The sequence below is a fragment of the Hyalella azteca genome, unplaced genomic scaffold, assembly GCF_000764305.2.
Source record: "Hyalella azteca isolate HAZT.00-mixed unplaced genomic scaffold, Hazt_2.0.2 contig16561, whole genome shotgun sequence".
NCBI lineage: Eukaryota > Metazoa > Arthropoda > Malacostraca > Amphipoda > Hyalellidae > Hyalella > Hyalella azteca.
Window position 1 is genome coordinate 1 of NW_025946378.1, and position 27800 is coordinate 27800.

General features: G+C 37.0%; 1 protein-coding gene across 1 annotated transcript; it reads left to right on the forward strand.

Annotated features, from left to right (window-relative positions):
• Positions 1-1212: 1212 nt before the first annotated feature.
• Positions 1213-27781, forward strand: LOC108676801 (GRIP and coiled-coil domain-containing protein 2). The gene is made up of 22 exons (XM_047884938.1): positions 1213-1464; positions 1771-1880; positions 4898-5092; positions 5475-9101; positions 10607-10735; positions 11328-11444; positions 12488-12712; positions 12991-13347; positions 13673-13813; positions 15318-15485; positions 16212-16310; positions 16828-16843; positions 17472-17542; positions 18316-18423; positions 19180-19278; positions 20218-20308; positions 20714-20855; positions 21812-22037; positions 23106-23309; positions 23822-24079; positions 25333-25630; positions 26680-27781. Exons 1-22 carry the CDS (start codon positions 1290-1292, stop codon positions 26745-26747), a joined length of 6924 nt encoding a protein of 2307 aa, XP_047740894.1. The 5' UTR covers positions 1213-1289; the 3' UTR covers positions 26748-27781.
• The last annotated feature ends 19 nt before the right edge of the window (positions 27782-27800 follow it).

Below are 27800 nucleotides of genomic sequence, written 5' to 3' on the forward strand. Positions count from 1 at the left end.
ATTTATAGGACATAAAACTAGTAGATCTATTGATAGTGCTGTGCACTGTGCTATCAGCTACAGTCACTACTAGTCGGTGTGTATAGGGGGTAGAGTCTGGTAGATTTTTAGGACATTAAACTAGTGGATCTATTGCTAGTGCTGTGCACTGTGCTATTAGCTACCTATCTGTAATGTGACTCTTCAATGTTCCTAAGATCTGCATTCCTGAAGTGTTTTTGTATATTGAAGCCAGTTAAAGTGGTAAACACCAGCTTGGCCTGTTGCCGTTATTGAAGGCAATAAGTGCCCTTTTTAGCCATCCATTATGATCCATATACTGTTATTGTTACTAGGCTAATTGCAACATAAAAAATAAAACTTCAAAAAGACAAAAAAGTTGAAAAAATAAAAAAAAAATTAAATAAATAAAAAAATCATGAAAAAATAAACAAATAATTGATTTTTTATTTTTTTTTATTTAAAAAAAATCAATAAAATCGCCAACCCTAGCACCAGGCATCATTGAAAAGAAAATAACTGACCTAAACTATGATTTATTTCTCCAAAACATATGATGGTTGTCACTAAAACATTCCTTTCTGTTTCAGGTATGTTTTTCACAATTTTTTTTATAGTAAATTCATTTGACCCAATTAAAATGGTGTGAAATTACAAGCCGTCCAGTAAGCTTACAGATACAGAAAAAATGCTATAAGGCTGCTGATATGAAGCTTGCAGTGGACAAGGTAGTTGAAATGCTCAATGGCCTGTTTATCGATATGGTAATATCACATCAATAATATGGTAATTAATGTATATGGTAATATCATATCAATAAATGAAAAACAAGTAAAAACTACAGAAAATGTCATTTGTTCTACCTCTACATCATCTACAATGAAAGAGGAGGACTTCAGAGTTCAGAGTACTGTTAGTAATGGATGAGTACACTCGGCATGCTTCAAATGTTTTAAAATTAAGTTTTATTCCAAGTGTCCCTTCTAAAGTAAAAAGTGACTAAATTGCAATCCTTATAAATTATCACATAAACTGATGACATGTTTAGATGAATTCCAACTAAATCTACTCAGTTGCTGTTGTTGGTCAGTAGTGTGCTACCTATTTTTACTGGTTCTACAAATATTAACTGTAATCTCAACAGACTTGAGATTAAAGAACTAAAGTTCATCATACCTAATCAGCCTGGAATTTGAAGAATGGGACAAAAATAACATTCAAGCTATCTTTCCAGATGATCAAAGTTGATTCTTGTATTTTGAATTATCACACATTGAAGACCCTTTTGTATGATGAATAATTCAAGTAATATTACTGACGAGGGTGGTGGCAGCTCCTCTGAACCTCCTGAAAGTGCTGGTGCAAAACCACGCAATCCTCTGGACAAGTTGTCCAAGGAAGAGTTGCTTACCAAATGCAAGAACCTCATTGTCATTGCCCAAAAGGCCAAAGCTGCCAAAGATGGTGAGTAAAGTCTGCTTCTGAAGGAATCTTACTTGTATGAGAATAGGGCAAAAACAAACGATTTTGAATTTTTGTGATGTTGAATCACCTGAACTAGCCTAAGGGATTGTACCTTGAATTAAAATGAAATAAAAATGTTTAGGTATTATGATCTTGGCTAAAGCCATGAAATTTCTTGATTTTGTTCATTGAAATTTTACAAGTCAGTTTTATGGTTGACCTACTTGAGCTGAACATGATTTGCTAACTGTTAACAAGCTGTATGAATGGCATTGAAATTTTACTTTAACATCATATTTTGAACAGAAGCGGTAACCGAGTTGCAGAAACTGAAAGAAAACTCGGGGCGGGAAAATGAAGCTCTCCTTGAGATGGTCGACAACCTGACAGAGGGCAAGGTGGCCCTGATCACCAAGGTAAGTACCTATACAGTAACTTTTGAATGATGTATTTAGGTAATTTTCTTGTCTTTGAGCTCTGACTACCAGTATTAAACTGTTTGAAAATTTTTGTCAAAGGATCTGTCACCAAGGTAAGCATAACTTTAGACTGCTGTGCTTTATTTAGGTAATTTTCTTGTCTTCGAGCTCTGAGTATTACCTACACTGTTTGAAAAATTTTGTAAAAGGGTCTAACCTGCATTTTAGTGGCTGGCTGGCATGTGAAAAAAAATTGTGTTGTAGTTTTTTATACCAATTTAAAAAAAGATACCCATACCAATTTGAAAAAAACAATTGTAAAACTTTTTATTTACATCGCTCCAGTTGTATTGTTATGTCAGGTACACACAAGCTATCACTAACCATGTCAAAATATTTACATTACTTTTGTTGTTTTGCTCTGCCTGTCAATTGTTCATTTCTAAACCGAAAGATCTTGAGCTGAAAGTAATGAAATTAAACTGCATTCTGAACATGATTCTCACAGATCAGGGTTAAAAATATTTTGCAAAGTTTTATAATCTATACAATTATTGCATTTTGTTATAGATATGCTATGACCTGTGACATAATGTATTTGTTTGATACAATCTCTAAATAATTACTTCTTTAGAGCATAAATATTTACCTTGACCAAGCTGCAGTAAATGTTTTCCTTTACATTACTTTAAACTGTGTCAATAATCGCATCATTAATCTATACTATCGTGCCATTTTTAATGGCTAAATTTAAAGCCAAATCTTGTGCCCATAAAATAATAACTCGACTGTACAGTGTTCAGTGAGGTGATTAATATAATGTATTAATACTCCATTAATCTCAGTCAATAATTATTTCTTTATTCGTGATCGCCTCTATAATTTGTTCGCTCTTCCTTGTACTCGCTCAATAATTTTTCTCTCGGAACACTTGATAATTATTTGCATGGTATATATATATTTATATACCATGCATTTATATTTACTTCATAATTATTTGCATGCCTTTAAATGTAATGGTGTGCGTGTCATTGATGTATAGTCGTGTAAGTACACGTACTGACGTGCATACACTGGCATACGCACACGTACTGACGTACACGCAATGGCGTACACGTACTGAAGTACTCACACAGGTGTACACGTACTGACGTACACGCACGCAATCGGTACACACACTGGCAAACGCGTACTTACTTATACGCACTGACGTGCAAGAATACCTATATATTTTCAGACTTACATGAATGACGTACACGTACCGACCTATACGTATACTGAGAGACACGTATACTAGCGCACACGCACCGACTCACAGTACCCGGCACGAATACGTACACATGCACACGCACCGACACGAATACGTACACGTCCGCATCTTATCTTACACCTGTACCGCTGAACGTTGCTCAGTGCAAACGTGGCTCTGCTGAGACCAGTTGTTGTATTATATCGTCTCTGTTAAACCCTTTAATTTACATAGCTAAGTGCGTGTTGTTCATCGCCAGCAACTCATTCATGACAGACATTCTCATGACTGGGTCAATTAGTGCGTTATGTGTCGGATTGTTGTTGATATATAGTCTAGCCTGAATGTGTCGTGCTGGATTTTTGCCACGTATCAAGTTTTCACTGAACAGGTATACGTATCTCGAATTGATAATTATTGAATTGAACTAGGATAAAGAAAATTGTTGACGTTATTTCGGCAGAATTATCGTTTTCGGCTCAATTTTGGCCATATATAAGGTTTTCTGAGTTATTTCTTGAAAAACAGTAGGTTTTTAGCTCTAATATTTCGGAAATATTTTTCAGGTTGCATTGTGCGAAAATTATAGGTTTTCGACGTTATTTCATAATAATAGGTTTGTCGCGTGAATTGTGTCTGTAGAAATAATTTTTTCAGTATGAATTGCACGCAAGTAGAAGGTTTCATAGTGGATTGTTGGGATCATGAATGTTGCAGTCAAGAATTCTAAGAAAATATATGATTTTCTGCGCTAAATTTTTCCCGCGTAAGTTTTTGAAAATGAGAAAGTTTTTGACGTTAATGGTATGAAGAGAGTGCTTTACTCGGGAATTATTGTAAAAAAATTACTATGCTTCACGTGTTAAAAAATGATGTATTTGAAATTTTGAATTGGTGAATATTACCGTACGTTATCTAAGCTTGATGTGATGAACTGCAATTCATTTTAATTACACATTGATTTAGCTAATTAGCTCTATGTTTAATAGGAGTATTTTGATGTCTTTCATCTGTCTAAATTGTCATCTTAATTGATGTGAAGTAATTTTACCTTTAATTTGTCTGAAATCGGACATAATCACGGAAAAAGTTGAGGTTTGCCTAAGTTTGGCTCAATAATTCTTTCTTCGATGGTTCATTACTTTTTGTTCTCTAACACATCGCTTTCGATGGTTTTTTTTTTCGCTCACAGAATCCTCAGACGTTTCTTAGTAATATTTATTTTTTATAGCAGGCCTGACTTGCAAACGTCGTTCAGGAAAACGTAGATTTTTCATGCTTTTCCTTGAACAGACCTCTGCCTTACAGTCGCATGGCGGCAGGCTTCAAACGGGAGACCCAATATATTGTTTACTCAATAATTTTGACCCAGTATTGTTGATCTAATAATTTTGACCCAGTATTGTTGATCTAATAATTATGACCCATTATTGGCGACTCGATAATTTTTACTCATTATTCTTGACCCAATAATTTTTACCTATTATTGTTGACCCAATAATTTTTACCCATTATTCTTGACCCAATAATTTTTACCCATTATTGTTGACCCAATAATAAAATGACCTCTCAATTAAAATGAACTTTCCATTAAAATGAACTTTCCATTGAAATGAACTTTCCATTAAAATGAACTTTCCATTAAAATGAATTTTCCATTGCAATAAACTTTCTATTAAAATGAACTTTCCATTTAAACGAACTTTCCATTAAAATGAACTTTATGTTAAAATGAACTTCTCATAACATGCACTTTCCCTTACAGACGGAATCTCTGCAGCGCCAGCTGAACCTGTCTGCATCAGAGCTGCAGGCCGCGCAGTCTGTGCAGGATAGACTGCTGCAGGAGAAGCAGCAGGCTCTGGAGCAGGTCCAGGTTTATCAGGCCAAAATTGCGAGGAAAAAAGAGCGTTTCGAGAAAAATTTGCTGGCTGAGCGAGAGAGAAACGAACAGCTTCTGGTTGGTGCTACAATTTACGTGATGTAGATTTTTTGTCGTTTATTTCAGCTCATAGGTACTCGTTGAAATATTATTACATTGATTTTTACACTTGTTATTTTTACCTTTTAATTTCGTCACTTTACAAGGATACTTTGAGGTTGTTTTAGGATTTGTCATCAATTATCTGATTTTATGTACCCAGTTCTTTACTTCCTTCTTATACAAATTAGTTCGTTCCGATTGATATTTTTTATAAAGATTGTGAATATGATGCGTTTATCATTATACGCTTGCAGCTTATTGAAATTTTACAGTCCATATCTTTTATTAGCTATCTAATGGATCATCATGTAAAATATCCATACCTGCCAGTTAATTTATACTTGATGGCATATTCCAGGGCAAAATTGAAAATCTAGAGGCACAAACAAGCCAAATTGAGGTCCTGAAAACCAAATGCAAGAAGTTGTTGGACGAGAAGAGCAAGTGGGAGGAGACTACGAAACAAGCTAAAGCAATTCTTGCCGAAAAGAAAGCAAACGAAATTATTCTCGAGGAATCAAAAAATCGACAGAAGCAACTTGAAGAGACGACAAAACAACTCACGACTGAGATAAAACAACTGCGACTGGAATGCAAAGAGAAGCAAACCAGAATGGATGATAAAGAGAAGATCATTGACAATTTGAAGCATGAGCTTACCGTCATACAGGAAAGTAAAGAAATTAACGATGAAGGCGAATATCATCAAAACCCCGCGGAAGCAGACGATGGCAAAGAGGTTATTATAACGGAACTGAAATGCAAGACGTTGGAGCTTGAAAAGAAATGTGACGAGTATGAAAGAATTCTGAGCGATATTAAAGAGAAAGGCGAAGCTACAGAAATAACGGAAGAGATCACGGAGTGTGTAACTGTGAGTGACAACGGCTCTTCGATGGACGAAATCCTTATTTTGCGGGCTAGAATCAATGAACTCGAACGTGCCTTGGTCGAAAGCAAACCTCTTCATATGCCTCACAAGAGCATCGATTACGCACTGGAGCAGAGCGAAGCGTTGGTCAATGAGCTCCGCGAGAAGATAGAGAAGCACGAGGAAGAGAAGAATAATTTAGAACAAATGGTGTTTGATGCCAACGAAAAATATGCTCTTTATGATGGGGAAATTCAGGCGCTCAAAGCTCAGACAGAAACGCAAGCTGTGCGCATTATCGCTACGAGTGAAGAAAACGAGCGGCTTAAGCAGGAGCTTCTGGTCGAGAAAAATTCTAACAGAGAATTAGCAGAACAATTGAAAAGAACCCAGACGAAAAATTATGAGGATGAAAGTGCAATCGTTAATCTCAATCAAGAAATCGAAACTCTTCAGCAAAGTTTACGAAACACAGAGCGTGCATTAAAAAATGACCTCACCGCGGCCGAAGACATGCTAGCAGCTCGCGCTGACAAGATGACAGCTTTAGAGGACAAAGTTGCTTTGTTGACTAAAAACTTGGAAAAATTAGAAAATGAAAATAAACTTCATTTAGACAAAATAGCATCGTTGCTTAATGAAGTTCAAAATGAATCGGCCTGTGTTAAAGACACAACTGAAAGTTTAGAGACCATGCGTGAAGAAAACAAAAAACTAACTAAAACGGTTGAAAATTATGCGTCTCAGATTCAGTCCATGGAACACCGCCTATCTTGCATCACTGAGAACTTTAAACTTTGCTTTTGTGCTGAAGATTCTAAGTTTCCTGCAGTTTCTAGCATACTGAGTCAGAATTTGGCTAGTGACATATCGGCTGAAGGCAAAGAAGATGACTTGTTGGGACAAATGAATGCTATATTACTCGCATTCGAAAAGCAGGCTTCTCTAAACTCAACCCTGCAAAAGGCGAATGAAGACAAAATTTCCGACCTCAAGTCCCATATTGATGCTCTAAAGAACTATAAGCATGAATTACTTAACCAAATAATAACTCTACGCGATACTACTTCTAAAGACGCTGAAGAAATACGAATCGCTCACTCTGAAGCACTAGAATTAAGTGCACAAGAGAAGATGAAGGCTTTGGAAGAAGTCGCTCTTCTCCAACACAAATTGAACTCTTTTGAGTGCAGTTCCGCTGAGACTTCTGCTCTGCAAGAGCAAGTTGAGTTGGGTAATAAAGAAATCGTTGAGTTAAAGGATAAACTCAGAGTTGATAATGAAGACTTCGTTAGGAAGTTGCAAGGCTTAGAGATGGAACTGAAACAAGAAAGAGAGTTGAAGGAATCATTGAATGAAAAACTCGCTGAAATTGAGGATGAAGTGAAGGCAACTGGCATGAAAATTCAGGACGACAAGGACGAGTTCCTAAAGCAGATAGACAATCTTTCCAAGGAAAATGAACAACTTTCGTGTAAATGGAAGGCTCTAGAAGAAGAATGTGAAGATTTGAAACGGCAGCGTGAAGAGGATTTAACTTTTAAAGAAGAAATGGAAAAAGAAGTATCTGAAGTGAAGAATTTCCTGAAGGAAAAAGAACAGACATGCGAAGATTTGAAAAGTAAAGTACAAGAATTGGAAGAAAGCATCACAGAAAAAAATCATGAGCTCTTGTCACGCAAACATGAACTGCAGATTTTACGTGATCAACTGGCGTTGTCGTCGGAAAGTTCTGAAGAAACGGCGCGTAAATTTACTGAACTCGAGTGCAAGTTATTTGAGTCGAAATCTAGAATTGAAACCCTGGAAAAACTTGACTTGGAGCGTCAAGTAGCGGCTGATAATGTGAAGCAAGAGCTCGAAAAAGTGAGGAACGAATTTGAAGCTAAATTGGGTGATTTGCAAACCGAAAATTCAAATTTAACATGCCAACTCGAAGCCATAAAAGAAGAAAAAAATCGTTGTAATGAAGATCTGCGACATAAAATTGCTGAAATGTCATCTCTAAAAGCCGAAAATGATTTTGCCAATGAGAAATTACGTGTAGAAACTGCTGAGAAAAACGAGTTGGACTCGAAGTTAAAGTCTGTCTTGGAAGAGAAGGAGAATTTGTCTTCAAAGGTATCTGAATTACGAGAAAAAATTCTGGCCGTTGAGCAGGAGAACGAGCGGCTCATATTAGAGATGAGCCAAGCTGAGCTGGAAGATGAGCAGAAGGTCGAGGCATTGAGTTCTGAGAAGGAAGCAATGAGCGAAAAGTTTGTTGCTATTGAGACGGAGAACGTGAATAATCTGAAGAAACTCAAGCAGGCACATGCTACCAACGAGAGGTTGACTGAACAACTAAGAGTTTTACAAGAAAGAAATGTGCAAAGTTCCCAAATAATCCATGATCTTGAAAATTCGAAGATCGAACTGCATGATAAATTGAAAAAACTTGAGGAAGATAATATTTCAAATTTAAAAGCCTCTGAAGTTGCAAAGGAACTTGAAGAAAAATTAAAATATTTTGAAGAAGCCAGCGTGAATAATGAAGAAAAGTTACATAGTTTGAAACAAAAATCTGATGAACTGATATCTGAGAACGCTGCTCTTAAAGAGCGTCTATTAAACGCGTCTCAGGACTCTGAGAAATTCACGCCTGAGATCGTAGCTTTGAATGCTGAGCGAGAAAAGCTTTTACAGAAGGCAGAAATGTATGTGAAACAGAATGAAGAGCTTGCAAAAAAGAGTGACGAGCTCGTGAAGGAGAATGAAGAGCTCACGAAAAAGAGTGACGAGCTCGTGAAGAAGAATGAAGAGCTCACTGAAAAGAAAAACGAGCTCGTGAAAGAGAATGAAGAGCTCACGAAAAAGAGTGACGGGCTCGTGGAGAAAAATGAAGAGCTCACGAAAAAGAGTGACGAGCTCGTGAAGAAGAATGAAGAGCTCACCGTGACCTCAGAAATATGTCTGAAGGAACTCTCAGCGAAGAGTGATGAGTGCAAACAGCTCGAGGAAGAGTTGCAGGCTCTCAAAACAGCGCACGAGCAAGCGAAGGAAAGACTAGTGAAGGAGGAGAGAGAGCTGAAGGCTGCAAATGAACAAGTTACAGCCTTGACAGCGCAGTGTAAGGTAAAGTGACATATGCTTTAGACATATGATTTGTATAACTATTATTAGTTACTAGTTCAGCCGTAGTTCAGGAAATTCGATACAAAAATTATACTGGATAGTGAATGCCAAGTTCGAAAAAATATTTTTGCTTGACTGCTCAGTGTAAGGTAAAGTGACACCTGCTTTATACATATGATTTGTATAACTATTATTAGTTATTGGTTCAGCCTTAGTTCAGATAATTCGATACAAAAATTACGTATTCAGAATGAAAAGTTTGAAACGAAATTTTTGTGCAAAAACTGAAGTTTTGGAATAATTACTCGTTATCTGGCAAGAATAATGTATTGAGTGTTATTCATAGCAAGCGTCTCGAGGAAATTAGATATATACGGAGATTTTAATGAATTGTAAGTTTGAAACAAGACGTTGTCGCACCATCACTCTGGCCCCAACAGTAGTATAGTTCTATTTAACTCATTTCAGTCTTCATCAAAACAACCAGCTTTTGGATCAAGCTTTCTTCATCACTGAAATTATTTAAAATAGAAATATTTCATGAAAATAATTAGTCTCTTCGTCGCATCCAAGTTCTCTGACAGACGTGTGGCAGATACTTTTAGTAACACAAATATTATGTCAATACGATTTCTGTTTTTTTTTTATCTCATTATATATCGCTTGCTTCGATCTCCTTCACAACAAATACGAAATTGAGATTAACTATGTTTCTTAACATTATCTTAATCAAAAATTAATAGAGGAGACTAAAATTAGCGATATTTTTTTACTTCAATTATCTTAATCAAGAATTAATAGAGGAGACTAAAATTAGCGATGTTTTCCTAAATTTAATTATCTTAATCAATAATTAATAGAGGAGACTAAAATTAGCGATGTTTTCCCAACTTTAATTATCCTAATTAAGAATTAATAGAGGAGACTAAAATTAGCAATGGCTTCACAACTTTAATCATCTTAATCAAGAATTAATCAAAATAATAAATAGCCCCCTAAATTAATTAACATGTACATGCAGGAATGCAGCGATGCTCTGCAGACTCAGACGGCAGCGCTGCATGTTTTCCTAACTTAAATCATCTTAATCAAGCATTAATTAAGATAATAAATAACCCTCTAATTTAATTAACGTGTATGTGCAGGAATGCAGCGATGTTCTACAGGCGCAGACGGCAGCAATGTCTTCCCAACTTTAATTATCTCAATCAAGCATTAATTAAGATAATAAATAACTCTCTAAATTAATTAAGATATACGTGCAGGAATGCAGCGATGCTCTACAGACGCAGACGGCAGCGCTGCATGTTTTCCTAAATTTAATTATCTTAATCAAGAATTAATAGAGATAATTATTAGCCCCCTAAATTAATTAAGATATATGTGCAGCGATGCTGTGCCGACGCAGATCGCAGGTAGCGATGTCTTCCCAATTTTAATTATCTCAATTAAGCATTAATTAAGATAATAAATAACTCTCTAGATTAATTAACATGTACGTGCAGGAGTGCAGCGATGCTCTACAGACGCAGACGGCAGCGCTGCAGGAGGGCGAGGTGCTGAGGGCACAACTCGACGTCGACCTCAGCGTCGCGCAGGGGCGGGCGCAGGAGCTGCTACACGAGATGAACGATGTCAGGGATAACTGTGTTATACTAAATTGTTTATTATTATGGGCAATTCTGTGTCAAGTGGTAATGGTCCCAATTTATCGCAATTTATCCCTGACATTCACGACTAATCATCAAAATTTGTAAATTTTGATGATTACTTGATTAGTCGTGAATGTCAGGGATAAATATGTTTTATCCTAAATTGTTTATTATTGGGGCTATTCTATGTCAAGTGTTCAAATTTTAATGATTAGTCATGAGTGTCAGGGATAAATATGTTTTATTCTAAATTGTTTATTATTGGGGCAATTCTGTGTCAAGTGTTCAAATTTTGATGATCAGTCGCGACTGACATTTGACAAATTTATTGACATTAATTAATTGAGCCGTGACTGACATTTAACATATTTAATGAATGTAGTTAATTGAACAAATTTTAATTGGTTGCTATTTCGAGCTAAATTTGACCCCGAGTGCAAAATATGGATGTCCTATCAACCATTAAATGTGCGGTAGGATGAACATGTTTCAGACATTGTGGCGCCTTATCGTCAACTCGATCACTCTAGTGGCACGGTACCACGGTAACTACCATTACCAACCTAATGTGCAGGTAACGAAGGTGCTACGGGAGCGCGGTGAGAGGATTTCTCGTCTGGAGGCGACGCTGAAGCAGCGCACTGAGGAGGTCGATGCTGCGCGCGCTAAACTGCAATCTATCGAAGAACAGGTGATAACCCTTCACTATATTATTATGTATATACTCATTTATTATTTTATCAATGTCAATATATGTACGTATACGGTATACTCGTTTATTATTTTATCAGTGTCAATATATGTATATACTCATTCATTATTTTCTCAGTGTCGAAATATGTATATAGGTACTCGTTTATTATTTTATCAATGTCAATATATGTATATACTTATTTATTATACTATCAGTGTCGAAATATGTATATGCTCATTTGTTATACTATCAGTGTCGAAATACTATGTATATGCTCATTTGTTATTTCATGAAAGTCAATGATATTGTGAGTGCCTCTTCAGGCTCGACATGTGACGTATAATAATGGGAATGACCAGCTTCGAGTGGGAATTTTATTTTCGCCTATTGCTGTCTTTTAATTCTCTGTGGATGTAGAGGGAACCCAGTTCTACACCATCTCACGCAGGTCTTACTTCAGAACTGGGGCTGCGCTATAAAACGTAACTCCGTCAGCTAATAACTGACATCTTTTCTAGCTGAACTCACGAATCACAGAGGAAAAATTGGCTGCTATGTGTAAGATACGAGGCATGTTTTTTAAGTAAGGACCGTTTTGGAATTAAAAAAGCCGTGCAAAGATATCGCTATAATTTTATTTTTATATTAGAGCCTGTACCTTAATCTACTTTTCTACATAATTTTCGTGAATATTTAGGCACTTGTCATAACGTGGCAGTAGTTTTTTAACACCATCCTGATGAAATTCTGCCGCCTGACTTGGAGGTGAAATTCTGAATTCTGCTGAAATGGAGGTGAAATTCTGCTGGAAATCGTCTGAAATTTCTTCTTCCTGACGAGTCAGGCGGCAGAATTTCAGGCGTTGTTCACCAGAATTTCACTTTCATTTCAGCAGAATTTCAGCCCTAGTGACAAGCCTTGTTATAGTGACAGCCCTTGTCATAGTGACAGCCTTGTCATAGTGAACCTCTGATTGTATTAAAAGGTGAGCGATGTATTCTAATTACGGTAGGTATATCGTAACTCTTGGCGTTTTTCAGTTCACCAGTTCAGAAGCGGCGCGTGAAGCCCTCATAGCCGAACTAGATGCTTTACGTCGACAAACATCAGCAGCAAATGAGCCCAAGCATCAGCCTCAGCACCTCAAGCAGCAGCCTCAGCACCTCGAGCAGGAGCCTCAGCACCTCGAGCAGCAGCCTCAGCACCTCGAGCAGCTGCAGAATAGGCTCACGGAAACCACGCTGGAAAAAGAAGCCCTTTTACAGGTGATCAATTTTAAAATTGTATCTTGAAACTTAATATGTTTTATGGAGCTCCTCATTTGACTTGTTTCAGCTTGGTTTTTAACTTAAATGTTACGGAGTGCCGCATAGTGTCATGTTGACAAGTTTTCTGGTGGAAATTCAAAGTTGGATCAGTTATTCTTCATATTTCTTTCGTTAAAATGAAATTTTCTCTCTCCAAACATTAGCTTTTATTTACAGTTTCCACTGAATTTCCATGATTAATTCCAAATAAGTTATTAATTTTTCGCTATATTCAGAAAATCCTGCATCTAGAAGAACAGATCACGGTTACTTCTGCGTCTTCCGCTGCCGCTGTTGCAAACGAAGCTCCGGTTGCCTCCGCTGCGGCTCCCGTTGTTGCCGTTGCGGCTCCTGTTGCCTCATCTACGGCTCCTGTTACCTCATCATCTACGGCTCCTGTTACCTCATCTGCTGAGACTCCTGTTTCCTCTGTCGCTGTTGCCTCAGCTGTTGTACACACAGCTTCGGTCCCCCCAACAACAGGAGCAACAGACTGCCCCAGCGAAGTGATGAGCACGAGTACCATGAGTAAAGCTGAGGAAGCCAACAGACTCAAGGATATCGAAGACACTTTCGAGGAGCGATACATGAAGGTGAGTACTTCCGTTCATTGCATCGTCAGGTTTACTGTAATGAAATAACTCGATATATTTGGTGGCGTCTCGTTTGATTTTCTGCGATTTAACATTATTTCAGATTCAAGCTGCGATTCAGATTTCAAGATTTTCTGCGATTCAGATTTCAAGATTTTCTGCGATTCGGATTTCAGAATCAAGCGGAAGCATTTAACATTATAAATAACATTTTTCACAGCCACGCCTGTCGTTCATAATCAAGAACTCACGCCAGGAAGGCTCGAGTTAGTAAAATATCACTGAATTAAACTGGGAAACATGCTCAAGTGTTTATCTCTTGCAGTTAAAAAGCGTGGCCATTAAGCTGAAGAAGAAGCTTGCCGAGCAGACTGTTCAGATCAACGCTCTGGAGGAGCAGAAGACTAAACTCTTGGCTGAGAAGGAGCAGCTCGGTCCCGCCAGAGCTGCGTCCAAGAATATACAGGTGATGAATCCTTAGTATCCTTAGTATTTGTTTGGGACATAGCAGTCCCAGGCCACGATGGATCGCCGCCTCTGACTGTCGTTCACCCGCCCTCATTTGGGCCACCTGATGCACGATCCTGTTGCTTGCTTCTCGCCGCTGGTAGTGTTGCAGGGGAGGTCGATCTGGGATTTTAATGGTGATACTGTAAAATATCTGGTGCTGGTGAATTGTGGGAGGTGTACAATCTGTACATCCAAGTACTTATAAATAATAGGAGGTAATGACCTGTATTATTAACCGCCAGAGCTGCGTCCAAGAATATACAGGTGATGATTAATGGTGGTGATAATGTAGAATATCTGGTGCTGGTGATTGTGGGATTTGTACAATCTGTACATCCATGTAGAAAATTCATGCACTTGTAGGTAATGGGTAATGCTGGAAATAATGTAGAATACTCGGTGCTGGTGAATTATTTGAGGTGTATAATCTGTACATCCATGTTGAACATCCATGTATTTATAAATAATAGGTGGTAATGACCTGAATTTTCAAGGTATTGAGGTCTAGACGGTAATAGAAGTTTCACTCGTTCACAATTTATTTGTGACAAAATTAATAATGATTTACTTTGGCATTAGACAATTGAAAGGTAGTAGTAGTAGTAACTAGTAATGGAAGATTTTAGCATTTATAAATACTCTCAAAAAATCATTTCGAAATTTGATGCAGCTTAAGTTTGCTAGCCTTGACAGGTTAGATCTCCTCGTCCTAACATTGCTTCTCTTGTGGTTGCCATGAAAAAAAAAGAGATTATCTGATTTATTTTCTTATTTCTTAGAAGAAGGTTTATTTATTATTAAATAAACACTTTGACTACGTATTGGTACATATGTGTACCACGAAATGCATTTCTCCAGGAGGTAGTGGTACATAATCCAGGTTTCCTAAAATTGGTCAAATCCGAGAATAAAAAAAGTCAAAAAAGGCCAAAAACTCAATATATACTAGTTTATTTGTAGGTTCTGCTATAAAAATTCCATTTATTTTATTTTTGCACTATTTAAAATTTAATTGGGAAGTACCCCTATCATAAATTTTAGCCGGCCAACGCAATTGAGAAAAACTAAATCACGGAATTTGCCCGGAAAAAATGACCGTCGGGCAACCCTGTTTAAAAACAGTACAAAAAATGAAATAATTGTACAAGATGAAGCAATCGTAGTCAACATGTTAAGATTAATAACGTAATAATTATTTAGTAAATCTTAATTTATTAAGAGGCTTATCCTGCTCGATAACCGAGCACACTCAAAAGATCCATTTAATTACTGAGATTCTCGTGCGCAGGCGCTACAAGCAGAAGTAGACCGGCTGCAGAACGCACTCAATACTGTCAATAGATCCATCTAATTGATGATTTTAATCGTGCGCAGGTGCTACAAGCAGAAGTAGACCGGCTGCAGAACGCACTCAATACTGTCAATAGATCCATCTAATTGATGATTTTAATCGTGCGCAGGTGCTACAAGCAGAAGTAGACCGGCTACAGGACGCTGTAGAGAGCGGCACTCGAGCCATCAAGGAGAAGGATGGTCAGCTCACGCAGGCCGCGCAGCAGATCTCATCCTGCAAGGACCAGCTCGTGCAGCAGACGCAACAAATTGACAATCTTAAAGCCACCGTCAAGGTTGCGCATCATAAGAAACTGTTTAGTTTTGATTGATATCTTACTTTTTATGTCATTTATCAATAGAAAGTGATTAGTTTTCGTCGATAATTTCAATTTAATGGCATTGATCAATGGAAAGTGATTAGTTTTGATAGATAATTTATTTTTTTCGGCATTTATCAATAGAAACTTATTGATTTTGATCTCATCCTGCAAGGACCAGCTCGTTCAGCAGACGCAACAAATTGACAATCTTAAAGCCACCGTCAAGGTTGCTCATCATTAATTTTGATCCATGATTTAATTTTAGTGCATTTATCTGTGGAAAATTATTAGTTCTGATTGAGAATTTCAATTTTATGGCATTTATGAATGAAAACTGATAAGTTTTGATTGATAACTTGAACTTTTTTATGACATTTATGAATAGAAACTGATAAAGTTTTGATTGATAATTTAAATTTTATGGCATTTATCAATAGAAACATAGAAACTAATTAGTTTTCGTCGACAATTTTAATTTTATGGCATTCATCAATAGAAAATGATTAGTTTTGGTCTATAATTTAATTTTTACAACACGACAATTGGGGCAGAGGTTTAGGGAGCGGGTGTGATAATTGATTGTAACACTCGTGAAACATGTCCTTCGGGATGTAGACGGATAACTTGTTCCTTCCTGATAGAAATTTACAAATTTATTCAGTGATTTTTTCCTGTTTGAGCTCTAATTTTGTCCATCAGACCCTAGAAGAAGCCAATACTGAACTGCAAACCAGAGAAACTGGGCTGCTGGCCGATATGAAGGCTTTGCAAGAGCAAGCTTCAGGACTCGTGGAACAGGTTAGTGGGATTTCTATAAAATTGATATTGATTTTTGATTTTATGCTGAGAAAAGTAAGTCAGGCTCTAATAAATTACCGTACACTTAAACTTGATAAGTGGAACAAGTGAGTGGGATTTCACTAAAATTATTGCGTTGTGATTATATACTAAGAAAAGGCAGTGAAGCTCTAGGAAATTACACTTAAACTTGATTATTTCTGTCACCAATGCAGGCAACGGATCTGATCTGAGTTGGAATTTTGCCACGTTTTAAGTGGCAGAACCCGGAAAAATGTTCGTTATAATTCATAATTGCAGGATAACAAAGGGAAGATTTAGCCACGGTTTTTATAGAAGGGCAACATGGAGAAGAGTTATTCGGATAATAGTTTAAATCTGGGGAAAATAAAGAGAAGAGATAATTAGGTAGTATATCCAATCTCAGGACAACTATGAGAAAAGATAATTGGATATTATTTGTAAATCTAAGGACAACAAAGCGAAGAGCTAGTCAGGTATTATTTTCATGTCTCAGGACAACAAAGAGAAGAGTTAGTCAGGTATTATTTTCATGTCTCAGGACAAATGTTAGAATAATTACGTGTTGCCGACATTTATCTTGCACATGTTCCAATGCTATAGGAATGCTGTGTTGAATTATATTTTGGAGTAATTACCAGTCGTTGCTACCGGGAACTTTGAATAATTCCAGCATGGTACTTTACTGTACAGGATTAGGGGTAATCTAAATCTAATCCCTAAACCTAGCATGTTGCCAGAAAACTATACCAGACGTTGTGATGACTTGTCACATTTTGGCTCCAAGAACTTTTGATAGACACCGAATAATGTGACAGACTTGGTCATATTTATGACATAATAGGTGATGACACAAAACCTTTACGACTCGACAGAAACAATCATAATTACTTGTGATAAATGTTAAGCAACCATGCGCAATTGCTTTACTAAATTGTTTCTTATCGATATCGTAGTAACGTACTGCTTTCAGATCGTCTTTTGTGCCTTGATGCATTTAATTTGCCTCGCCTAAAAGTTCTAATAACATATCGGTATTAATTGAGCTATTAATTTTTCGATATTGAAGTTAGTTACTTGTTTGCTACACGCTATGAAATAATTATATAAATAATAATTACATAAATAATAATAATACAGGCTTGGAGGCGCAACTAGAGCATCTCACAGCACAGCACGCAGCCGACGAAGGCACCACTCAGCACCTCAGGGTGAGGTCATAATAATAATAATAAATATGATAATACGTTAATAATAATAATAATTAGTGTTATCTCAGGGTGAAGTTATAGTAATAATAAATTAATAATATATATTATAATATATTAATAATAATAATTCGTGTAATCTCTGGGTCAGGTCATAATAATAATAATAATTTGTGTAATGATACACGCTTTTTAGCGCATTTTCTCATTTATGATAAAAATGCACTATTGTGCTCGCCATGTCCGTCTGTCCGTCCGTCCGTGACTTCACGTTTTCGTCGACGAGAAAATGCGCTCTCTGTCACTCACTGCAGTGAGTACTGAGTTTTTTTTGCATTTGCTGCAAGGACTACTACACACAGGACATGCATAGCCTATGTCCAGCCTCTGCTAGCAGAGGCGATCGCCTACACTATGAAAATGCTGGTGTTTTAGTGGCATCAACAAATGATATGCCCATAATTGTTTCATACAATAGTATTACAATGTGTGTAGTAGTAACCAAGGACTACTACACACATTGTAATACTATTGTATGAAACAATTATGGGCATATCATTTGTTGATGCCACTAAAACAACAGCATTTTCATAGTGTAGGCGATCGCCTCTGCTAGCAGAGGCTGGACATAGGCTATGCATGTCCTGTGTGTAGTAGTCCTTGATTTGCTGCTATATTTTTAGAAGGTATAAATTTAATCGAAGAATTTATATATTCCCCATCTGCTTGATGGTTTACCATATCATGAATTTCCTAAAATTTTAAACCCTGGACAGAAAAGTAACGAAGAGTTGCGGTCACGTTTGGCTGAGGTCGAGAAAGAAGTCATCGAACTACGGGTTCTGAAGCAACAGCTCTCCGCGGAGGCTGAAAGACTGAGACAGGCGAGCTCAGGCTTTAATTTTTGATGATCATGAGGGAGAATTTTAACACGGAAAATAATTACGTGGATAACATTAATTGGAATATTGGAATAAATAAATGATGCTTATTCACTTCATGAGGCCTTAATTTTTGATGATCGCGAGGTAGAATTTTAACACGGAATAGAATTACGTTGAAAACATTAATTGGAATGTTGGAATAAATAAATGATGCTTATTCACTATTGATTAGGCATTAACTTCTGATGGCTGACCATGAGGTAGAATTTTAACACAATAGAATTACGCTGATGATGAACGAGGATAATATTACTTGGAATAAATAAATGATGCTGTTTTTACCGTTGAGTATGATTGTACGCCGCTCCTGCTGGTGTTGTTATTGTTGAGGCCGACGCTGTTGTTACTATTGTTCTTGACTTATTTTTTCCACTCGCGTTTCGAAATTACTGTTAGTACGGTATTTATTTTATTTTTTTAATTACTGTTATTTTTTCCATCCCTCTTCTGTCTGTTTAAAAACTCGCAACAATATTTTTACAATGCTTCTGATTATCTGTTTTCCGTCAATTTTACAGTAAGTCTGCATATTGTCGTTAATTCTTTTGCAGTTCTTTCCTGTATTCACGATGGATAAATTATTTGTTTCCCATTCTTTTGTGCATGTAAAATAAATTATTATTGAACGAGTAAAATAAATTATTATTATTTTAATTTTGTATTTCATTTGGTTTATTATTTTTTATTTTAACACAGGTGATAGAAGATCAGAAGGTGTCAGTGACAGAAGTGTCTCAGACGCGCTCTCATGAACAGGAACTCGCCAGACGCACCGCAGCACGCAACGCTAAACAGGTCAAGCTTATTGAAATTTCATTATAAACCATTCTTAAAAATGTATTCTATTGCTGTAGTGTAAATAATATGATATACCTACTACTGATTTGGTTAAAAGTAATGCCAGCTTCATTGAGGACTTCTTTTGAGCGTAATCTCTCTAGCTTTTTGATAAGAGGTACAGTAATAGGGTCAATGTGTCTTAAAATTTGTCCAAATGAATGAAATTTGTCCAAAAATGTCCTACTACCTACTAATTATAAAACAACTAAGACATTTAAAATGAGTCATTTAACATGTGCATCTTGAATGAAGATCTAGTTTTTAGCGCATTTTCTCATGAAAAAAGGCGCTATTGTGTCCGTCATGTCCGTCCGGCTGTCTGTCTGGGTATGCTGAAATATTCATTATAACCCATTCCTAAAAATGTATTCTACTGCTGTAGTGTAAATAAGATGATATTCGACTGATTACAAAACAGCTTATTTTAGTTGTTTTGTAATCTACTTTCTGTTCTTTATTTTAGTTGATTTCAAATGAAAATTATTCACCATGTGCGTCTTGAATGAAGATCTAGTTTTTTAGTCAATATCTAGTCTGTGGAATCTAGTCTGTATCCTGTCCTTATAAAGACTTTTGTTTGAGCGTTTTGGTTATACTTTTTAAAGGGACTGCTGGTTACCAAATCGATTGAAAATTAAGAGTTTTTAACGAATTTTTGAATAAAATTTCGTCCATTATTTTCAGCCACTAGCAGATCCACATTGTGATGTCATATGCAGAGATGATTTACACTGAAACAATAAACGTAAAAGTTAACAAAAAGTTTTTCGTACTAATATTATAGTTATAGATAAATACAATGAGCTTTAGGAGTATTTAAATTGTGATTTGATTTTCAGCAGTGTAATAATCGAGGTAAATTTAAGTGTAATAATTGTCATTTTCTGACGGCAGATCGCCTCGTTGGAGGAACGCGTGTCAGCTCTCACCACCGAACTGCAGCAAACCTCAGACGAGCTCATCCATGTCCGCAAGGAGTTCGACTGTTAGTAATGTTGAACTGTTGATATTCTATGTTAATAACCACGCATTGAGCAACTGATATCTACTGTTAGTAACTATGCATTGAGCAGATGATGTGCATTGTTACCAACCATGTAACACTTTTTTTTTACTGAACTATTGAACGCGCTTTTTAAACTATTAAATAGTTAAAAATTTTCTATGCATTGCATATTTTATTTGTAAAGTATAATTGTAGGGACCCGAACAAATCTGAAGCTATTCAGTGTTTTGTGCATCCATTCAATTACTGACTGAACCCGTCAGGGATGGAGACATTTTACGTCGTTAATAACCCTAATATTTAAGGGCTTTGTAAGTAGAGTTATCGTCACTAGACAAATAATTAATCAAATAAGCTTGTCCTAATTCATACTTTACTCACCAGGCTACAAAGCGCGCGCTCAGAGCGTGCTCAAGCAACAGCAGAAGCAAAAAACTCCCAGCGTTGACGTGGAAGAATTACAGCAGCGGCTGCAGCTCGGGGAAACTAAAATGCAGACATTGCAGCATTCAAATAGACACCTACAGTGAGTTGCAACCCTTCTTATGATACAGTTTGAATAGAGCCTTTGTCAGTCATTTCTAGGGTATCACGAAATTTATCGTCGTGTTACGTTATTACAAACTCAACTCATTGTTCCTGAGCACTCAGCCTATATATCTGGAGGTTCTAGGTTCTGCTAGGTTTATGTTCTATGTTCTGCTGGGTACAGGTTCTAGGTCCTGCTAGGTATATGTTCTAGGTTCTGCTGGGTACCGGTTCTATGTTCTGCTAAGTATAGGTTCTAGGTCCTGCTAGGTATAGGTTCTACTTTCAACTGGGTACAGGTTCTAGGTCCTGCTAGGTATAGGTTCCACTTTCACCCGGGTACGGGTTCTAGGTCCTGCTAGGTATAGGTTCTACTTTCAACTGGGTACAGGTTCTAGGTTCTGCTAGGTATAGGTTCTAGGTTCTACTAGGTATAGGTTTTAGGTTCTGCTAGTTATAAGTTCTAGGTTCTGCTAGGTATAGGTTTTAGGTTCTGCTAGTTATAGGTTCTAGGTTCTGCTGGGTACAGGTTCTAGGTTGTGCTGGGTACAGGTTCTGGGTACGGGTTCTAGGTTCTGCTGGGTACAGGTTCTAGGTTCTGCTACACGAGCTTATGTCCTTAAAGAAACCACTCGGCTACTTGAGTCCAAATACATTAGGACTTTTTACTTGGGTGATATGAACAGTTCCGAGTCAAAAACCTTGCGTTACTTTAATGAGTGTTTGTTTTCTGTGTACGTATACCTGCTGTTATTTGCTCTATTTCTGTAAGTGACGAAATTCAGTTCAATATATTCCAAGTCACAATGAAACCTTTCATTTGTTTCTTCAGTCGCAGAAGCTCAGAGTTGCCGCTCTATTAGGTACTAGAGATACCATCAAAAGTATATAATATTTCAATGTCTTTTAGTCTGCATGTTAGCTTTCTTTTCTCACTTGAATTTTTCACGTCAGATCCGAGTTGTCAGCGCTACAGTCGGAGCACAAGTTCGTGCAAGGCGAGAAGGAGCGCCTACTGAAGCAGCATCGTCAGGAGGCTGAGGCCTCTGCTGCTCAGGTCGCGGCTCTCGAGGACGAGAAGAACAAACTGGAGGAGAAGATCAAGAAGATCACGAGTGACAGTCAGAGTCTCGTTGCTAAAATGGCAGCTGAGGGAGAAGCCATGGTCAAAAGCTATGAGGTGAGACATGCAAACTCGCATTAAACATACAAACTCGGTGAGACATGCAAACTTAAGAGCTTAACTGCCGAGGTGAGACATACAAACTTAAGAGCTTAACTGCCGAGGTGAGACATGCAAACTTAAGAGCTTAACTGCCGAGGTGAGACATACAAACTTAAGAGCTTAACTGCCGAGGTGAGACATACAAACTTAAGAGCTTAACTGCCGAGGTGAGACATACAAACTCGGCAGTTAAGCTCTTCAAATCAGCTCCAGGTGACAAGCACGGGTCCTTAAGAAGAATTCGAAAATTTTGTTAGAAGGAATTTTTATATATGCTTAGAAATTTGATTTTATTGGATTTTTTTTATGAGCGTTCCAATTTGATAAAGCTCTGCATTTAAATTTTGAATAATAGGTACGGGTATATTTAAACAAAGAATATTTCGAGTTGAATTAACACCGAGATTAGATGAGCGATACATGTGAAATTCGTACATTTTTAAGTTGTTGCTCTTGATACCCGCTGCAGTGACTGGTTAATATAACCATGAAGTTCTCAAGACTTGAAGCGGTTTTATCAATATCACTCGTTTAGTGTTTCGAATCAAAAATTGAAATAGAAGTTTAAGATAAAAACGAACAATATAGCCAGTTAATTAAAAAATGCATGTTTTGAATTATGAATGCCTAGCATTATTTACATTCAACAATTTCAATGCAATCACTGGCCACTTGCCTTCATTGTAATAAATATAGTATGCGACCAACATCGTCATCATTACTCCTTATTTGTGTTTTTGTGTCTACACTTGTTGACATTACTCACTTACAGGATGATGCGCTACTTCTCTTGTTATCATCAACTTACACAATTGTCATTTTTTCCATTCATTCACTACTGGATGTTTTGTTCAATTCCAGGCGCAGCTTGATTGCTCAATTATCCATTATCCATTCACCATTGTATTCGATGACATTCCACTACTATACGTATGTATTATTGAATTCTAGACGCTCAATTTTCCTCCATTCTTTCACTATAGTATCCAATTATATTATATTGAATGTATTATCAAATTGCAGGCGCAGCTGAAGAGCCTCGCCTGCGTGCACGAGCGAGAGCTGAGTGAGCTACAGACGCAACTTGACGCGTCTGTGCTCCGCGCCTCTGCAGCGCCTCCTTCAGGACACGGCGAGACGAAGGCCTCGTCTGCCCAGCACAGGAGGCTTGACAGCGCTGATGACGCTAAGGTCGACGTCACCACCATGATACGGGAGGCTGGCGAGGTGAATTATATAATTATAATAATGAAAACAATAATAATAATAATGGTAATAATATTATAATTATAATAATAATAATATAATAATAATAATAATAAAACAAGGTTGACGTCACCACCATGATACGAGAGGCTGGCGAGGTAAATATTATAATTATAATAATAATAATGAAAACCATAATTATAATAATAATTTTAATGATCGAAGACTTGAGGCACTCTAATTAATTATCACAAGAGCGGTAAATAAAATAAAATACCAGCTTTGAATTGAGCCTCTATAAAATACCTGCTTTAAATTTAGCTTCTATAAAGTTCCCTCTTCAAATTTAACCTCTATAAAATACCCGCTTTGAATTTAATCTGTATAAAACTCCGCTTTAAATGCAATCTGTATGAAAAACCTACTTTAAATTTAGCCTCTATAAAATACCCGCTTTAAATTTAATCTTTTTAAAATAACTACCCGCTTTAAATTGAGCCAATATAATTAGTAACGAAGACAATGGTGCGCAGGGTTCAGAGTGGGTGGAGCCCACACCGTCCCACAGACCTGGCGTCTTCTCATCTCCATCAGCTGCGCTGGACGCTGATGCTGAACCTTACCAATCTCCTCCTCTGCACCAGCTGCTCAGCTCACACTCAGCTGGTCTCAGCTTACACTCAGCTGGATCCTTCGCTGACGATGCTGCCAGTCTTGCAGGCTCTGCCACTGACCATATGCCTGACCAAAGCTCTTATGTCAGCAGTCAGCTGTCTGCCATGCAAGCCAAGGTACGAGAAATGCTTAAGTTCTTAACTTACTTGTTGATAATCTTTCCAAGATAATGAGTTAATGTCGCCAATCATTGTAAACATTTGTTGATAATCTTTCCAAGATAATGAGTTAATGTCGCCAATCATTGTTAACATTTGTTGATAATCTTGCCAAGATAATGAGTTAATGTCGCCAATCATTGTTAACATTTGTTGATAATCTTGCCAGGATAATGAGTTAATGTCGCCAATCATTGTTAACATTTGTTGATAATCTTGCCAAGATAATGAGTTAATGTCGCCAATCTTGGTAAACTTCAAAGCAATATTTAGTTTCAATTTTTTCAATGATTTTTTTGAGCATTTTGAGATTTTAGTTATTTTACCTTGTAGAAGACCTTGCTATGCAGCTGTAAACAGTGAGGCGTGCAATTTTTCCACTATTTTCGTACGTGCCGCTTCTTTGCTACATTTCCTACCAATTCCATTTTTTTAATTTTTCTAAGGTACCGTATGACATATGTTTTCATCTCGGTGTCATTTCCAAGCCGCTTACTACACTCTTATCTTGATGCCTGCTTCGCTTTTTGCGTTCACCCAAATCCTAACTCGAAACTCCTTACTTAATTCCAGAGGAATGAACACATTTTCTCATCTACACGCTATTCAAGTGACACTAACAATATTCCATTACACAATTATTGAATTTGAGTTGCACTTCTTGAGCTTCTTAAATTCTCCAGCAAATGAGCTCGGTGATTTTTTTTATTCCGTCTCATCGCCATATCTTTCTTATCTTCCCTAGGTGCACGTTCTAGTCGTCACAATCTTCGCTGCAGTAACTTTTTTTACTTGCATATTTCATGGGCATAATCATAAACCTGTATTAATCTCTCACTGTACTCTACCCAAAATAACATTCTAATTATCTTAATTGTAACGACTATCATTATATTCTGACTCCAAATTGCATCATGTCTTGGGTTTGAATTATTAATTATTTCGATCTGAAAATCATCCCATCAATGTTTTGGATCCAACGCTTTTTATATTTCAAAATCTTTCGTACCTAATGGCCAGAGGTGGGCAGTAGCGCGCTACATTTTAAGCAATGTAGCGGTAGCGCCCGCTACATTTAGAGCATGTAGCGGTAGCGGCCGCTACATTTCAAAGTAGCGCTGCCCAGCTCTGCTAATTGCTCTTAATAAAATACTTGATCAAAGATTTTCATTTTCATGTAAATCTTCATATTAATTCGTATATGACGGCAGCTGGACGCATACGAGGTGCGAATGGAACAAGTGACTGTCCTGCTTCATGAATCGGAAGCCGAGAACGCAAAGTTATCTCAGCTCACGGACGCACTGAAGGAAGAAATACGTCGTGGTAGCCGCAACCACGACCGTGAGAAGCATTTGGAGAACTTGGAATATCTTAAGAACGTCGTGTTGCAGTTCATAACACTAGGCGACAGCGGCAGTGATGGCAGGGAACGACTGCTGCCTGTCCTTACGACGCTACTGCAACTCGCGCCGCATGAAGTCGCTAAAATAAAGAGCGTTGTTCACGGTAAGGTTTTATCTGGTATTCTCTTTTTTGTTACTTACGATTGTAGTTAAGTAGGAAGGGAACGACTGCTGCCTGTCCTTACGACGTTACTGCAACTCGCGCCACATGAGGTCGCTAAAGTTAAGAGCGTTGTTCACGGTGAGGTTTTAAATGGTATTATTGTCTTTGTTGTTACTAATGATTGTAGTTAATTAATGATTATGTTATCTAGTGTATATACTGTTTTAAGTTAGCTAGTGTCGATAATTATGATAGTTTTCTGTGTTTATAGCACATGATGATCGCTTGTTAGTTGCTTGCTTGGACCTTGTTAGTGTTTCTTATCTATAATAATTCAAGTTGATAGCATGATTGGACCGTGTTAATGTTTTTTTTATCTATACTGATTCGAGTTGATAAGAGACCTATGTAGCGACTGCTAACTCTACTATCGGAAAATTCCAACACTAATTTATTGGGCCAGTTATTGTTACTATAAAAACTGCTGTTGCTAGCAACATAAGCCAAATATTAGATCTGATGTCCTATACCGATATTTACTGTCAAGAAGTAATTGTGTCATGTGAATAATATTCTGTCTTTCTTGTTAATCAGTATTTTATATTTAATAAGTTGAATTACTACTTCACCTTTTCCTCCATTGCCAAACCCTTCTATCATACCATAGATTATATAGGTAATTATCGAGCACATGTTACATGAATTAGCATGGAAACGTCTCTCAAACTTTACACGATACGAGTGCCCGAAACTAAAAAAGTTGCATAAAACATTTTACTAAATTATCTAGGATTTTTATTCAGTAAAATGTTCTATGCAACTTTTTTAGTTTTAGCCTTTATTCTTAAACTGAGTGCGTAAAAATAATATTTCTTCCGTATGATCAACAGGCGAGAATTGATCAATTACTATAATTAGTTGAGTAATATTAATAAATAATATGGCTGAGCGAATGCAAAAAAATAATATTCTACCGTATGATCAACAGGCGGGAATTGATCAATTACTATTATTAATAAATTAATATTAATAAATAATATGGCTGACAGGTGAGGGTGAAGGTGCGGCTGCTTCTCAAGGCTGGGGTAGTTACCTGCACCTCTGGTCAGCCAGGTAACCTTCTCCTGACGAGCTCCGTCCTGCTGTATAGTCAGCGCTCCCGCTGACACCGCATCGTCGTTCGTTCCGCTGCTATCCGGAATATAATTGAAAATCGTTATTATTGAATTAAAAATCGTTTAATCGATATAAAGAGTCGCGCGATAAAAAAATTGTCTACTATTGCTTGAATTAGAGTTGCTATTAGCCTTATAATTTTACCGCAGGCGTTAACTAGAACGCTGTCTGTCATGCGTCAACTTGAGTTTCGATGATGAATAAACTTGTGTCTGATTTTTTATTTTGAGATAATGACTTCGGTTACTTGATTCAGATGGCTGCTAATCTGCATTCCGATCGTCATGGTTGCTGTTGTAACGGAGGTTGTTGTTGTGGCTGTTCTTAATTTGTGGAATATTGTTGTTGATAACAAGTGGTTTACTTAGTAATACTGCTACGGTGACCACGGTTCTGAGTTCTGATATTTATGACTTTTTCCCTTATCTCAGTCAAAAAGAATTTGTGAAATATTTATTCACCGACTTGACTTTTGCTTAAATCCGAAGTTATTGATGCACAAAAAATGGGTTAAGTTTAAGAAGAGTAATTTAAACACTCATCGGCATTAGAGTCTTCGGTTTCTTATATCTCATTGCTGCTCTCTTCTTATCCTAAACGAGGAGTTTCCTGACCCAAAATGAATTTCGAAAATTCAAGCGATTGTACGAATTTTTACGCGTACTTTGGAACCTTTCAATCCATGTTATTTCCTTCGTCTCTGTTATTTATTGACTTCTGGCATCAAAAAATAAAAAATATTATCTATTCAAAATTTATTTAGTAAATAGATTACAATGTATGGAGTGATATTTACGTGTTAATTTAGTTCTTCTCTTCTATTTTGCACTCGAGTCTTCTTGTGAAATTAGTTTGAAGCTTTCCTCGATGGACGGGCAACTGATTTTGCCAAGTAATTCTCCTGCTTAATTACAGAATCCAAAACACTCTTTTTAGAGCATTTTCTCATTTATGGAAAAAATGCACTATTGTGCTCGCCATGTTCGTCCGTCCG